The sequence below is a fragment of the Oncorhynchus clarkii genome, chromosome 2, assembly GCF_045791955.1.
Source record: "Oncorhynchus clarkii lewisi isolate Uvic-CL-2024 chromosome 2, UVic_Ocla_1.0, whole genome shotgun sequence".
Lineage (NCBI taxonomy): Eukaryota > Metazoa > Chordata > Actinopteri > Salmoniformes > Salmonidae > Oncorhynchus > Oncorhynchus clarkii.
Window position 1 is genome coordinate 10,889,957 of NC_092148.1, and position 15,646 is coordinate 10,905,602.

At 45.3% G+C, this 15,646-nt stretch overlaps 3 protein-coding genes across 3 annotated transcripts in view; 2 read left to right on the top strand and 1 right to left on the bottom strand.

Annotated features, from left to right (window-relative positions):
• The window catches only part of LOC139421009 (protein ENTREP3-like), a 32,034-nt gene extending 22,123 nt beyond the window's left edge, over window positions 1–9,911 (top strand). Inside the window, exons 7-14 of the mRNA XM_071171479.1 lie at window positions 3,029–3,128; window positions 3,385–3,457; window positions 3,830–4,130; window positions 4,226–4,575; window positions 6,096–6,164; window positions 6,262–6,443; window positions 6,583–6,729; window positions 6,824–9,911. Coding sequence (XP_071027580.1) covers window positions 3,029–3,128; window positions 3,385–3,457; window positions 3,830–4,130; window positions 4,226–4,575; window positions 6,096–6,164; window positions 6,262–6,443; window positions 6,583–6,729; window positions 6,824–7,075 — 1,474 coding nt within the window. The 3' untranslated portion in view covers window positions 7,076–9,911. The remainder of the gene's footprint in view (window positions 1–3,028; window positions 3,129–3,384; window positions 3,458–3,829; window positions 4,131–4,225; window positions 4,576–6,095; window positions 6,165–6,261; window positions 6,444–6,582; window positions 6,730–6,823) is intronic.
• Window positions 1–15,646, bottom strand: part of LOC139421213 (uncharacterized) — a 1,124,809-nt gene that overhangs the window by 439,036 nt on the left and 670,127 nt on the right. The gene's annotated exons all lie outside the window — the stretch shown is intronic.
• Window positions 10,299–14,267, top strand: LOC139421016 (farnesyl pyrophosphate synthase-like). Its single transcript, XM_071171492.1, has 10 exons — window positions 10,299–10,493; window positions 11,144–11,299; window positions 11,503–11,643; window positions 11,738–11,818; window positions 12,024–12,146; window positions 12,231–12,319; window positions 12,467–12,539; window positions 12,639–12,716; window positions 12,892–13,026; window positions 13,211–14,267. Exons 1-10 carry the CDS (start codon window positions 10,491–10,493, stop codon window positions 13,403–13,405), a joined length of 1,074 nt encoding a protein of 357 aa, XP_071027593.1. The 5' UTR covers window positions 10,299–10,490; the 3' UTR covers window positions 13,406–14,267.

The window sequence follows — 15,646 nt, forward strand, 5'->3', positions numbered from 1 at the left end:
ACATGTCTAGTATAATCACTCATACTGTACAGTACTGTGAGGGTTCTAGTTCTCATCAACATGTCTAGTATAATCACTCATACTGTACAATACTGTGAGGGTTCTAGTTCTCATCAACATGTATAGTATAACACTCATACTGTACAGTACTGTGAGGGTTCTAGTTCACATCAACATGTATAGTATAATCACTCATACTGTACAGTACTGTGAGGGTTCTAGTTCTAATCAACATGTCTAGTATAATCACTCATACTGTACAGTACTGTGAGGGTTCTAGTTCACATCAACATGTATAGTATAATCACTCATACTGTACAGTACTGTGAGGGTTCTAGTTCTCATCAACATGTCTAGTATAATCACTCATACTGTACAGTACTGTGAGGATTCTAGGTCTCATCAACATGTATAGTATAATCACTCATACTGTACAGTACTGTGAGGGTTCTAGTTCACATCAACATGTCTAGTATAATCACTCATACTGTACAGTACTGTGAGGGTTCTAGTTCTCATCAACATGTATAGTATAATCACTCATACTGTACAGTACTGTGAGGGTTCTAGTTCTCATCAACATGTCTAGTATAATCACTCATACTGTACAGTACTGTGAGGGTTCCAGTTCTCATCAACATGTATAACACTCATACTGTACAGTACTGTGAGGGTTCTAGTACTCATCAAAATGTCTAATATAACACTCATAATGTACAGTACTGTGAGGGTTCTAGTTCTCATCAACATGTATAGTATAACACTCATACTGTACAGTACTGTGAGGGTTCTAGTTCTAATCAACATGTCAAGTATAACACGCATACTGTAGAGTACTGTGAGGGTTCTAGGTTTCATCAACATGTCAAGTATAACACGCATACTGTAGAGTACTGTGAGGGTTCTAGTTCTCATCAACATGTCTAGTATAATACTCATACTGTACAGTACTGTGAGGGTTCTAGTTCTCATCAACACGTATAGTATAATCACTCATACTGTACAGTACTGTGAGGGTTCTAGTTCTAATCAACATGTATAGTATAATCACTCATACTGTAGAGTACTGTGAGGGTTCTAGGTTTCATCAACATGTCAAGTATAACACGCATACTGTACAGTACTGTGAGGGTTCTAGTTCTTATCAACATGTCTAGTATAATACTCATACTGTACAGTACTGGAGAGAGGGAGAACTAGAACTCTCAAGGTACCTTACAGTATCAACATGAAAGCAATGAAAAATTATTCACTGTTTGGTCCAAATACATTTCTGTGTCACTGACTGTGTGAAGAGTTTTGACAATGTGACTTCAGTTTTGACCAATGCATGTTAGCAATTGGGGAAAAAACTGTAAACACTTGTGTGCAACAGGACAAATATATATACACTGTTCAAAAAAATAAAGGGAACACTAAAATAACACATCCTAGATCTGAATTAATGAAATATTCTTATTAAATACTTTTTTCTTTACATAGTTGAATGTGCTGACAACAAATCACACAAAAATGATCAATGGAAATCAAATCTATCAACCCATGGAGGTCTGGATTTTGAGTCACACTCAAAATTAAAGTGGAAAACCACACTACAGGCTGATCCAACCCTCCTTAAAACAAGTCAAAATGAGTCTCCGTAGTGTGTGTGGCCTCCACGTGCCTTTATGACGTCCCTACAACGCCTGGGCATGCTCCTGATGAGGTGGTGGATGGTCTCCTGAGGGATCTCCTCCCAGACCTGGACTAAAGCATCCGCCAACTTCTGGACAGTCTGTTGGTGGATGGAGCGAGACATGATGTCCCAGATGTGCTCAATTGGATTCAGGTCTGGGGAATGGGTGGGCCAGTCCATAGCATCAATGCCTTCCTCTTGCAGGAACTGCTGACACACTCCAGCCACATGAGGTCTGGCATTGTCTTGCATTAGGAGGAACCCAGGGCCAAACGCACCAGCATATGGTCTCACAAGGGGTCTGAGGATCTCATCTCGGTACCTAATGGCAGTCAGGCTACCTCTGGCGAGCACATGGAGGGCTGTGCGGCCCCCCAAAGAAATGCCACCCCACACCATGACTGACCCACCGCCAAACCGGTCATGCTGGAGGATGTTGCAGGCAGCAGAACGTTCTCCACGGCGTCTCCAGACTCTGTCACGTCTGTCACATGTGCTCAGTGTGAACCTGCTTTCATCTGTGAAGAGCACAGGGCGCCAGTGGCGAATTTGGTGTTCTCTGGCAAATGACAAATGTCCTGCACGGTGTTGGGCTGTAAGCACAACCCCAACCTGTGGACGTCGGGCCCTCATACCACCCTCATGGAGTCTGTTTCTGACCGTTTGAGCAGACACATGCACATTTGTGGCCTGCTGGAGGTCATTTTGCAGGGCTCTGGCAGTGCTCCTCCTGCTCCTCCTTGCACAAAGGCGGAGGTAGCGGTCCTGCTGCTGGGTTGTTGCCCTCCTATGGCCTCCTCCACGTCTCCTGATGTACTGGCCTGTCTCCTGGTAGCGCCTCCATGCTCTGGACACTACGCTGACAGACACAGCAAACCTTCTTGCCACAGCTCGCATTGATGTTCCATCCTGGATGAGCTGCACTGCCTGAGCCACTTGTGTGGGTTGTAGACTCCGTCTCATGCTACCACTAGAGTGAAAGCACCGCCAGCATTCAAAAGTGACCAAAACATCAGCCAGGAAGCATAGGAACTGAGAAGTGGTCTGTGGTCCCCACCTGCAGAACCACTCCTTTATTGGGGGTGTCTTGCTAATTGCCAATAATTCTCACCTGTTGTCTATTCCATTTGCACAACAGCATGTGAAATTTATTGTCAATCAGTGTTGCTTCCTAAGTGGACAGTTTGATTTCACAGAAGTGTGATTGACTTGGAGTTACATTGTTTAAGTGTTGTTTAAGTGTTCCCTTTATTTTTTTGAGCAGTGTATTATTATTAAACACACACTCTAGCATTTGTAAATAGCCAATAAAATCAGTCTTCATTGTTTGTCTGTGTGTCTATATGTCCTCAGTATCACCTATAACGGGTCGATGGAGAGTCCAGTTCCTCTGTACCCCACTGACTGTCCCCCTCCTTACGAATTAGTGATGGGGCAGAGAGCAGCTAGCCAGGTCAGTGGGGGAATCTGGACATGTTTGCTGGTTTGTGTGTGTGTGTGTGTGTGTGTGTGTGTGTGTGTGTGTGTGTGTGTGTGTGTGTGTGTGAAAGAAAGAAAGAAAGAAAGAAAGAAAGAAAGAAAGAGAGAGTGATTGAGAGAGAGAACGTGCTAAGCAGGAATACAGGACAATTGTCTCTGTGTGTGTTTGTTTGTGTGTGCATGCGGGTGTGTGTGTCTATTAAACACATGTGCTGTGTGGTTGTCTTTAGGCCACGGTGTTTGACAGCCATGGGAATGAGCTGTCTGGAGAGAGGGCCACATCCACTGCCTTCAGCGGAGAGGGTCAGAGTCACACATGCTACATTCTGTTCACTTCAACTCTGTTATTCATGTTTTTACCAGTCTGGTATTGAAAGGAGAGTTTACATGACCCACTGGAATTGTGATACAGTGAATTATAAGTGAAATAATATGTCTGTAAACAATTGTTGGAAAAATGACTTGTGTCATGAACAAAGTAGATGTCCTAACTGAGTTGCCAAAACTATAGTTTGTTAACCAGAAATTTGTGGAGAGGTTGAAAAACTAGTTTTAATGACTCCAACCTAAGTGTATGTAAACTTCCGACTTCAACTGTAAACAGGCAACACTGCCAATTCATAAATTTAGCCTAATATAAACAAGTAAATGAACCGTCTCCCTCCCTCCCTCCAGTCTCCATGGACAGTGGTTCTCTGTTGATGTCGGAGATCATTGACATCCCAGACGACTCCTCACCTTCAGAGGACTCCGGCCTTGTGGGGGTGGGGGTGAGGGCTAGGGGGGGGAGAGGGAGCACCGGGGGAGTGGAGGGGGGAGAAGGAGGGGAGTATGTGAGCTTCCGTGGCCCCCCTCCCCAAGCCCTGGAGAGTCCCCTGGTAGAGAGTCCCCTGATGGGCCCCAGGGCCAGGCGATGCTACAGAGGAGAGAGGTCCAACTCCTGCTCCTCATCTAGCACTGCTACAGCTACATACAGGTAAATACAAGGACAATCACACACACAGTTCACAGCCACTTTCTTACAGCTCCTTCTCAAAAGAGAACAACCCTCCCCCTCCCCCCTCTTTGCAGGTCTCCAGTGTTGAGGCGACAGGCTATGTTGGCCAGTAGTTGTTCCCAGTTGGAGCTGCTAGGGGGCGCCACCTCTCACCAGCGCTCCTCTATCCTAGAGAAACGAGTCGGGCCTCGCACCCCTTTACGACGCGGTTCTGCCTCTGCCTCTGCCTCTGCAGCTCCTCCCACTTCCTCATCCTCAGCTGTCAATCAGCAGGGTGGTCACGGCAACGGCGTACCCCTTCCCCTACAGCCGTTGTTGTACTTGCGTCGTCAGGGCGGAAGGAGCGAGAGGGGGGATAGTGACGGGCTTCTGCCCCTAGTGAGGTCACACAGCGAGCCTGGCCTCAGCTCTTCTGCTGATACAGGTGGGTACACACTAGAGGTCGACCGATTAATCGGAATGGCCGATTAATTAGGGCCGATTTCAAGTTTTCATAACAATCAGATTTTTCTTTTTTACACCTTTATTTAATCTTTATTTAACTAGGCAAGTCAGTTAAGAACACATTCTTATATTCAATGACGGTCTAGGAACAGTGGCTTAACTGCCTTGTTCAGGGGCAGAACGACAGATTTTTACCTTGTCAGCTCAGGGATTCAGTCTTGCAACCTTAGGGTTAACTAGTCCAACACTCTAACCACCTGCCTCACGAGGAGCCCACCTGTTCCGCGAATGCAGTACGAAGCCAAGGTAAGTTGCTAACTAGCATTAAACTTAATCAATCATAATCACTAGTTATATCTACACATGGTTGATGATATTACTAGTTCATCTAGCGTGTCCTGCGTTGCATATAATCGATGCAGTGCGCATTCGCGAAAAAGGACTGTCGTTGCTCCAACGTGTACCTAACCATAAACACCAATGCCTTTCTTAAAATCAATACACAGAAGTATATATATTGCACTTTTACTTTCTTCTCCAACACTTTGTTTTTGCATTATTTAAACCAAATTGAACATGTTTCATTATTTATTTGAGGCTAAATTAATTTTATTGATATATTATATTAAGTTAAAATAAGTGTTCATTCAGTATTGTTGTAATTGTCATTATTACAACAACAAAAAAAAGTACAAATCGGCCGATTAATCGGTATCGGCTTTTTTTTGTCCTCCAATAATCGGTATCGGTATCAGTGTTGAAAAATCATAATCGGTCGACCTCTAGTACACACACACAACACACATGTACAGACATCCAGTGTTAGTGATTTACAACTCACACTATGAACACACTATGAACACGCTATGAATACACTATGCAAGAAAGACATGGTGATAGTTTGCATTTCATATCTATATCATACCTCCCTTTCTCTGTCCCTCTCTCTCTCCCTCTCACTTCTCTCCCTTACTCTCTCCTCTTTTCCCTCCCTCCCTCTCTCCTCCCTCTCTCCCTCCCTCCCTTCCTTTCTCCTCTCTCCCCTTCCTCCCTCTCTCTTTCCTCTGACCCCTCCCTCTCTCCTCTTCCTCACTCTCCTCTTTTCCCTCCCTCTCTCCCTCCCTCTCTCTCCCTCCCTCCCTTTCTCCTCTCTCCCCTTCCTCCCTCTCTCTTTCCTCTGACCCCTCTCTCTCTCCTCTTCCTCACTCTCCTCTTTTCCCTCCCTCTCTCTCCCTCCCTCCCTTTCTCCTCTCTCCCCTCCCTCTTTCATCTGACCCCTCCCTCTCTCCCTCCCTCTCTCCTTCCTCCCCTCCCTCTCTCCTCTCTCCCTTCCTCTCTCTCCCTCCTCCTCCCTTTCTCAACTCTCCCTCCCTCTCTCATCTCTCCCACCCTCTCGCCCTTCTCCCAGCTCCTTCTCTTCTCTCCCCTCCCTCTCTGCTCTCTCCCTCCCTCTCTGCTCTCTCCCTCCCTCTCTGCTCTCTCCCTCCCTCTCTGCTCTAGTTGACTTCAGTGGTGGCTCAGTGGGCAGTAAAGGAGTGAGGGAGGGCTCTCAGACCTCTACAGACACAGGTGAGAGGTTAGAGGTTAGGTTAGCGATTAGAGAAGGCAGTATTGACCACCTTTGGGTTAGACACTACAGATTATAGTTTCTGTCTGTCTTCCCCAGGTCCGGCCTCCGAGGCATGCCTGCTACCCCGCTCCTCTCTGGTGCCCCCCTCAGCCCTCCTCCCCAGGAAGGGCAGTGTGAAGGCAGCCACCATGGGGCGCACCTTGCCCCTCTCCAAAGGCCCCACCAACTCTCCCTTGCACCTGCCCAAAGAATGCAACCGCTCTCTTGGGGACCTCAAGGTGTGTAATGGCTGAAAAAGACTAATAACAGCAGCCATAAACTCTGCAAAGATACTTATATCTAGAAATGGACATATTGTATGTAGAAAGATTATGCCAGGTCCTCATTTCTCATCCTCTCTCCTTTTCTTCCTGTCAGGTGACGAGGGGGTTGGTGGCTCGCTTCCTGCAGCGCTCCAAACGGAACCTGGCGTCCGCTGCAGAGAATTCTGGGAACACGGGACAGGGTCAGAAAAGGAGAGGCGGGGTGGAGGGCAACGGGACAGGCCATCTCCCTTTAGAGCAGGTAACACACACTGACACATATAGACACATACAGTAAATACACACACACTCACATACAGACACACACACTCACACTAGTGTCTGTCTGTCTCAAGGTGTTACGTAACTCCTGGGGGGCCAGCCAGGGATCCCACCCGCCACACCCTCATCACCGTGGTCACCACCACTCCTATAGCGACAGCCGCCACAACCGCCGTCATAGCAACCAACCCCCTGTGACGGAGGGGATCCACTTGCGCAGCTGCGGCGACTTAAGCTCCTCCTCCTCTGCGTCGCTATGGCGATTACTGACGGCCAACCCCCCTCACGGGTCATCAGGGGCACTGTACACAGAGTCAGCCCTGTAAGAGGGAGAGGAAGGATGAAGGAACAGGCTACTGACATATCCTGATGGGCGGTGAAGGGAGTCAGCACTATGAGGAGGGAACGACTGGACCTTTGCTACAGCCTTGTTCCAATACTTTCAACATGCATCCTACCTCTTTCCCTTCCTCCTTCCCCTTGGAGCCCTCCTCTGCACCTGCGCCTGGCCTTCCTTTCCTGAACTTTGACCTCTCAACTAACCTCCTACCTTCAACCTCCACCTAGCCATGCTGAACACAACTCTCTGGGATCTCTCTTTAACTTCAAGACAAGAGAGGATGGAGAGAAGGAGTATGATAATGAAGTTTCCCCTAGACTCTGAGCTATGGTCAGTTTAGTGTTTCTCCTCCTAATGGTTAAGGTTAGGATCAGTGGAGCATAAGCTGATCCTAGGTCTGTGTCTAAGGTAAACACTTTTCTGGAGCTGTGAACATCACTCTTACACGAACCGCATACACTCATTAAACTGCTCACTCTTTTTCAAAACGCAAATGTACGTTCATTTGTCCAGCTCTTCATCCGGAGCGAAACTCACTTTAAGTGTTCACGGAACTCGCTTTTTTGTCTTCCACTCGTGAAATGGTTAACCTTCCTTTTCTCCTGATGACACTGTAAAATGTACAGAAAAATGTACACTCGTTTTGCCCACTGACAGTGAAAGTTTAATGGCCTGCTAGTGTCGCCGTATGTTTACAAACTTACATCTTTATTAGTCTTTTTTTTGTGGTTCATTTTCTTGAGGTAAAATCAAAATGTAATCCTCAACACCCCTTACCTAGTCCATCTCCAATCTGCCTTCAGAAGAAAGGTGCCTCAAACTCAAAACTCACACACCATCTACCCCAAACTCAAAACTCACACACCATCTACCCCAAACTCAAAACTCACACACCATCTACCCCAAACTCAAAACTCGCACACCATCTACCCCAAACTCAAAACTCACACACCATCTACCCCAATCTCAAAACTCACACACCATCTACCCCAAACTCAAAACTAACACACCATCTACCCCAAACTCAAAACTCACACACCATCTACCCCAAACTCAAAACTCACACACCATCTACCCCAAACTCAAAACTCACACACCATCTACCCCAAACTCAAAACTAACACACCATCTACCCCAAACTCAAAACTCACACACCATCTACCCCAAACTCAAAACTCACACACCATCTACCCCAAACTCAAAACTCACACACCATCTACCCCAAACTCAAAACTCACACACCATCTACCCCAAACTCAAAACTCACACACCATATACCCCAAACTCAAAACTCACACACCATCTACCCCAAACTCAAAACTCACACACCATATACCCCAAACTCAAAACTAACACACAATCTACCCCAAACTCAAAACGCACACACCATCTACCCCAAACTCAAAACTCACACACCATCTAACCTAACCTAAACTCAAAACTAACACACCATCTACCCCAAACTCAAAACTCACACACCATCTACCCCAAACTCAAAACTCACACACCATATACTCCAAACTCCAAACTAACACACCATCTACCCCAAACTCAAAACTAACACACCATCTACCCCAAACTCAAAACTAACACACCATCTACCCCAAACTCAAAACTAACACACCATCTACCCCAAACTCAAAACTAACACACCATCTACCCGAAACTCAAAACTAACACACCATCTACCCCAAACTTAAAGCTAACACACCATCTACCCCAAACTCAAAACGGACTCTTATTGCACCGGTCTAAGACATCATACTCCCAAACTCTGCATTTCCTGTCTCTGAGATGCCCTTGGACATAGCGATTTGATTTATATGTTATGGTACAACCCCCCATAATGTACTCCAAATGAAACAGGAGCCTTGTTCAAATACTACAACTTCCCTCCCTGTGTATCAAATCCTACAAAATAACCAACCTTCCCCTAAGAATGACTTTAGCTGCATGTTTTGGCAATGCTTCTTACTTTTCTCCCTTTCTCTCTCTCTCTTGCATCCAAAACCTAGTTGCTCTGAGCCTTTGGAAATGTGTTAATGTATAGTGAAGGGGATGGATCAATGTTGTGCTGTTGAACCCAGAGCCGTAGATATACTGGGTTCTAACTAACTATCATCCATGAACTCTGTGATGTGTCTGGCTCTGGCTGAACGATTATGTCTGATCAATTACACCTCAGTAGGATTCCCAAAGCACTAAAGAGATTCTTGCAATAAATGTACAGATACGTTTGTATAGATGTTGGGGATCAGATATTCAGGATGATAGTTCCACCAAGACTTAGTGGGAACTATGAGAATCTGGATATTATAGTCTGATACTGGAGGTTGGACAACATAAAGCGTGCAGTATTCTTAGAGGACATACTGTCTGGATTGGAATAGAAAGCTGGCTAACCTCAACCCAGTCGGACAAGAGTTATACACTCAATGGCGATATTGTGAAAACTTAAGTTTTGAATATACACACAATTATGTATGTAAGTGATTTAAAGACAACACACAGATACACACACACACACACACACACACACACACACACACACACACACACACACACACACACACACACACACACACACACACACACACACCACACTCAAACACACAGAAGCACTGAGCTGTGTTAAAACTGTTGCTATAATTTCTACCTCCTATCTTGCACATTGTATAATTGTATGGCTTGAAGTGATAGAGCCTAACTGAATAAACATATTATTCTCTTCAAATATGATACATAAATGTTCTAATGCAAGAACTTTTAATGCAAGTAATGTATTTCAACATATTGAATAAATGATCCACAACATGAAAGTGTTCATGTGTGTAATGCGTTCAAAATGTGTAGCTAGGTTAAACATTTTATAGAAATGCGCTATTCCATTTTATTATATTCTTATGGAACCACAGATTTAATGTTGCATATTATATATTGTTTGATGTATTAGACTATTAGCCAAGAAACATCTAACTCATGCTTGGGTTAAACCTCTAACTCATGATTGGGTTAATGTTCATATTTTGTGGGCAGTTCCTTTCACCACAAAACTCTCTAAACATCAGACATGTCCCCCCCATCTAAACACCCCCTCTTCCGGATTTCTATTGGTTAGTCAGCCCGAAAGCCCATCCTGGTTCGATGGCGTTATCGAATCAAAAGGCTCGATGTCATATGAAGGCTTGTGGTCCCACGGCCCTACGATCACTCGCGAAGGCTGTCGGGAGGTTTAGTTCAGAAGCTATGCGATAAAATAAACGCCAACGTGGTCAAAAACTACAATACACCGAATTCCCAAGTTCTGTGTGCGTCGTACTCTCCCATTTGACAGGTAAAGAGACACCAGTGAAGAGGGATTTGCCAAACAGACTGTCACTACGAGCAAGGACAAGATAATCATGGTAAGAAGGACTGCAGATATTGCAACCTAGTGTGTAGTTGCTTATTTAGTTATATATTTATGAAAGGGATCTAACGTTCAGGCGTGATATCGCTCTGTGTCGTGATTGGCTAGCCAGACAAGTTTATTATCTGGAGACTAAACGCTGTCTACTGTAGCTAGGTAACGTTAGCTAGCTAGATGTATTCTAGCCAAGGTAACGTGCTATTTTTTTCTAATGTTAGTGGGTCATCTCTATTATTAGACTTTGTTTATCTGGGTCTTTCGAGATATAGTTTCACCTCAAATTCGTCACATTACTGCAGAGAACATACTGTTGAAGCTACTGCTGACAGCACCGCTGGGATGTTGCTAGCGGTCATTTACTGTAGTTGTGCAGTTTGCTGTAAAGATGTTCATCCTGTCTGCTTGTGTGTGCAATGAGCTTACAGTTTTAGTTAGTTAGCTACATTGGTATAGCCAACTAACTTAGTACTGGTAGTTAACAAACTGAGAGTTGTTGACACTGAACTGTTTCTGTATAAGCATTTTTTGGGTGGGATAAGCACAAACCAGACCTTTATTTACATGTGATGCTTTGGAAACTAATGCTGTTGTTTTCTATCTCCCTCCTGCTTTTCCCTCACAATCTGAAATGTGCTCTGCTCTCAGGGTGACAGTAGTTGCAGCAACGGGACCCACCACTCTGGGGCGGTGCAGTCAGACCCACAGCTGTTTGAGGCCCAGTTTGAGGAGCTGGTGACCGAGCTCACAGAGCAGGACCTCACAGACTCTGTCCTCGCTGACGCTCTCAACAGACTCCGAGAGGTATGGTGTGTTGTGTTTAGGGGTTGTGAGACCACCACAGGAAGGAGATATATATATATATATTTTATATATATATTTTATTATTTATCCTTCAGATCTATGAGAAGTGTCTAGGGGTAGTTGCTAGGGTTTGATTTGAGAAATTGAGATGTGCAAAGATGCCATACAACTCATCTCTATTTCTCTGTCTCTCTTTCTCTTAGGTGTTGCATTACAACACTCCTGGAGGAAAAAGAAACAGAGGTCTGTCTGTGATTGGCTCTTTGAGGGAGCTTGTTCCTCCCACTGAGCTGACCCAGGATGCTGTGCGACGGGCCCTGCTGGTTGGCTGGTGCATTGAGCTGGTGAGAGACACACACACACAAAGTTATTGCCTCAATTAGCGCTGAGGTACCACAGTGAAGTGACTGACGCTGCCTTTTTATTTCTCTCTCTCAGCTCCAGGCGTTCTTCTTGGTAGCTGATGACATCATGGATGCTTCAGTGACTCGGAGAGGTCAGCCCTGCTGGTACAAGAGGGTGAGACTGACTGTTATCGCTCTCACAAGAAATATAGTCTAATCTGAAAGCATTGTTATGGTCAGCCAACTGGTTTACCCAAAACTAACTGTAAGCTTACATCAACTTCCATACTGCATCACCTGTCAACAACACCATGTGTCCCTGTTAACGTAGTAGACTTCAAAGGGTTTGCTCAGTCAGTAACATAGCTGTTGTTTCTCAGGAGAGAGTGGGTCTGGATGCCATCAATGATTCCTTCCTCCTGGAGGGATCCATCTACAGACTACTGCGCAGACACTGCAGGGCACAGCCCTACTACGTACACCTATTGGAGCTCTTCACTGAGGTACACAAACACACACACACATACTTACACAGCTGACTCTTGTGCTGTAGCTGACTATTGTTTCTCTGTCCCTGTGTGTTTCAGACGTCCTTCCAGACCGAGCTGGGCCAGGCACTGGACCTGATGACCGCTCCTCCTGGTCAAATAGACCTCAACCGCTTCACCATGGAGAGGTTTGTAAGAGGGAGAGGGGTGGGATATAACGATGGAGGGGTATATGGCGATTCAAGGTACAGGTGATTGGGGGGTGTTGAGTGTATTGTTGGGGTTTGGAAGGGTATAATCTTTACTCTTTCTCCCTCCCTCTCCCTGTGTGTCAGATATAAGGCCATAGTAAAGTACAAGACTGCCTTCTACTCCTTCTACCTCCCTGTGGCAGCAGCCATGTACATGGTGAGTGTTTAGTGTTGTAATGTCTGGTCAGTCTCATTATACAAGGTGCAGAAACTCTAACTTATACAAATGGTGTATCTCTTTCTGAATAATTCCCAGGCGGGCATCGACAGTGAAGAGGAACACAACAACGCCAAACATATCTTACTGGAGATGGGAGAGTTCTTCCAGATACAGGTGAGACCACAATAATTCTATGAGACTGACTCTCTCACACACACACACACACACACACACGGACAATGTCATAACAGCATTGTTTTACAGGTGAGACCACAGTAATTCTATGAGACTGTTCGTGTGGGTGTGTCAGTCATACCAGCATTGTTTTACAATGTTTCTCTGTTGCCAGGATGACTACCTGGATTGCTATGGCGACCCGGCGGTGACAGGGAAGATTGGAACAGACATCCAGGACAACAAATGCGGCTGGCTGGTGGTGACCGCTCTAGGGGTCATGACCCCGGAACAAAGGGCAGAGCTGGAGGTGAGAGGTCAACCATGAACAGTCACAGTTGACCATTGAACTGTAAACACACCTAAGCCATGATGGGTGGATGATTGAGGGAATGAATGTATTTATTCACTTCTTTACATAGCTCAATACAGTAAACTGCTCTGACTAGAATATCTCTGGTGAGAAATAATTCACTTTTATTGTCCTCTTCCAGTCATGTTATGGTCGGCATGACAGTGTGGAGAAGGTGAAAGCACTGTACAACACCCTACAGATGCCCACCCTGTACCACCAATACGAAGACGACAGCTATCAGCGCTTACAGAAACTCATCGCGCGCCACGCCCAAAACCTTCCACACGCAGTTTTCCTCAACTTTGCCAAGAAAATCTACAAGAGAAACAAGTGAACACTATGATGAGACTGTTTTTATTTAGTGTGTGTTGCACTGTAGCTGGACTGAGGAGGGCTAGTTGATGTGGCTGCTTCCATTTCGGTCCCTTGCCCCTTCCCCTTTCTCCTACCCCTTCAGTGAACACCATGGGGTTAAGGGCTAGGGCAGGGCTCTCCAACCCTGGTCCTGGAGAGCTACCATCCTGTAGGTTTTCGCTCCAACCCTAATCTAACGCACCTGATTGTAATAAGAGTGGCAACCTACAGGAGGGTAGCTCTCCAGGAACAGGGTTGGGGAGCCCTGGGTTAGGTTATGGGTCTAGGGACCTACAATAGAACAGGGCTTTAGTTTGGACTGCGAGTGAACCTGGTTGAGATTAGACCAGTCTTAAACCTGGTCTTCAAGGACCCCTGTGTGCCCATTTTTGTTCTCCATAATATTATTTTTAATTATGTACAAAATAACTGATTACTCAAACTGGTAATACCATGTCATCAAAAAGTATGTCTGTCTCTGTATCAATCTCTTTATTTATTGATGATGACGTGAGTATGACATGTCACTGTTAGCAGCTGTCTGCGCTAGAATCCTGTGGATTTGATGATGATGATGATGATGGCAGGGAGTGACATTGGTTGATGATCACATCAATCAGGATGACAACCTGGGGCCCTGTTTGGCATAGGGCTCTGGTCTCTACCGGCAGAGTGAATGGACTAGAGCAGGAAGCGAAAGGAACAATCCTGCTGTCTCTCACACCATGTTCTGTCTTTGTATTATGTTTTCTCTATCTCCCTCTGTGTATAATCATCTCTTTCTAATTACTACTGTACATCTACCTGCTGCTATTGCTTTTAATAAAGAAATTTGACCAACATGTTTTTAGTATTCAGACCTTTTGTGGAAAGGCTTTCCATCATGATTCATAAAGACAATGAGTCTATTTTTCACGGTTCCTGTGTTTAATAAGGAAACAGTGTAGCCCTGTCTTCCTCGATCAGTGTGACTAGATTACTATACAGCATGTGATTTTACCATGTTACCTTCCATTTCCACTGAGAATGAAAGAGAATAATAAAGATGGAGGGAGTGTGATGGCGGATAGGAAGAATGGTTCCAATACTAGAGATCAAAGAGAATACGGTAGAAGATTCCGTAGTTATTGTCTTTTTCTTGGAGGGAGGAAGCAAAGGCTGAGAGGGATGGAAGGAGCTGACAGATGAACAGAGAGGGAGATTGATTGGTGAGGCAGAAGAGGGGTGTGGTCCCGCCGGATGACGAAAGATAAGGTGGTCGCGAGAGAAGAGAGCTCTCGCTTTAACCATTGGAGAGGCTGTTCGTTGGTCGGACGGGGTTGCGCGCTCGCATCCGTTTACCGAGAACGGGATCCAGCATCTCCATCTTCTACTCAACGAAGCTGATGGTGAGTCAAATATCTCACAATCATATGATTATAGCTGTTGTTGATCAAATGCTCTCTATTTACCGAGATCTAGGCTATACGTTTTGCTATGCTTTCAACACCTGCCCACATCCCCAGATCCAGATAACCAATGTCAATAACCGTTTTCTTGATTTATAGCCTACGGTTGTTTACTAGAATGACAGATGTCATCACGTTGTAGTTAATTTAATAAACATTGCGATACATTTTGTCATAGTAGCGGGGGGTGGCTGTGTCAGGACGATGCGGCTTGAGGTACCCCCTCTCTCCCCCCTCCTCCTTTCCACGGTCTCCATCCGCCACTTCAGGTCGATAAATCCGATGGTAAATACCGAAAATCCAGCAGATGATGTGCTCTGCGGTTACGGGACGTTATTCTAACGGTTCTGAACAGGGTGACGTGTCCCAGGCCCGATCTAAGCGCTGTTCAGGTTATGATTTATATGGGCCTACCTTCTCCCCGTTTGATGTGAAGGGCACGGTGCTGCTGGGGAGGAATATGTGTTCAGCCTTGGCAGTGGATGAGTTTTAAAAGACAGCCTGTACGTTAGTCATTGCGCAACTGAGGATTTTCTTCTCTAAATAATTTTATCTTGTTTACTAAAGATGTTTGTACTAGGCTATATATTGGGGCAGCAGGTTGGTGAGCGTTGGGCCAGTAACAGAAAGGTTGCTAGATCGACAAGGTAAAAATCTGTCGTTCTGCCCCTGAGCAAGGCAGTTAACCCACTGTTCCTAGACCGTCATTGTAAGAATTTGTTCAACATTTATTTTAATGCAAATAAGCTTAGAATTGAGATAGTTCATTTTGA

Excerpts from the sequence above, each read along its gene's own strand:
- LOC139421016 (XM_071171492.1), top strand. Across the intron at positions 12,147-12,230 it reads TATTGGAGCTCTTCACTGAG|ACGTCCTTCCAGACCGAGCT; the intron begins GTACACAAACAC and ends TGTGTGTTTCAG. Across the intron at positions 13,027-13,210 it reads AACAAAGGGCAGAGCTGGAG|TCATGTTATGGTCGGCATGA; the intron begins GTGAGAGGTCAA and ends GTCCTCTTCCAG.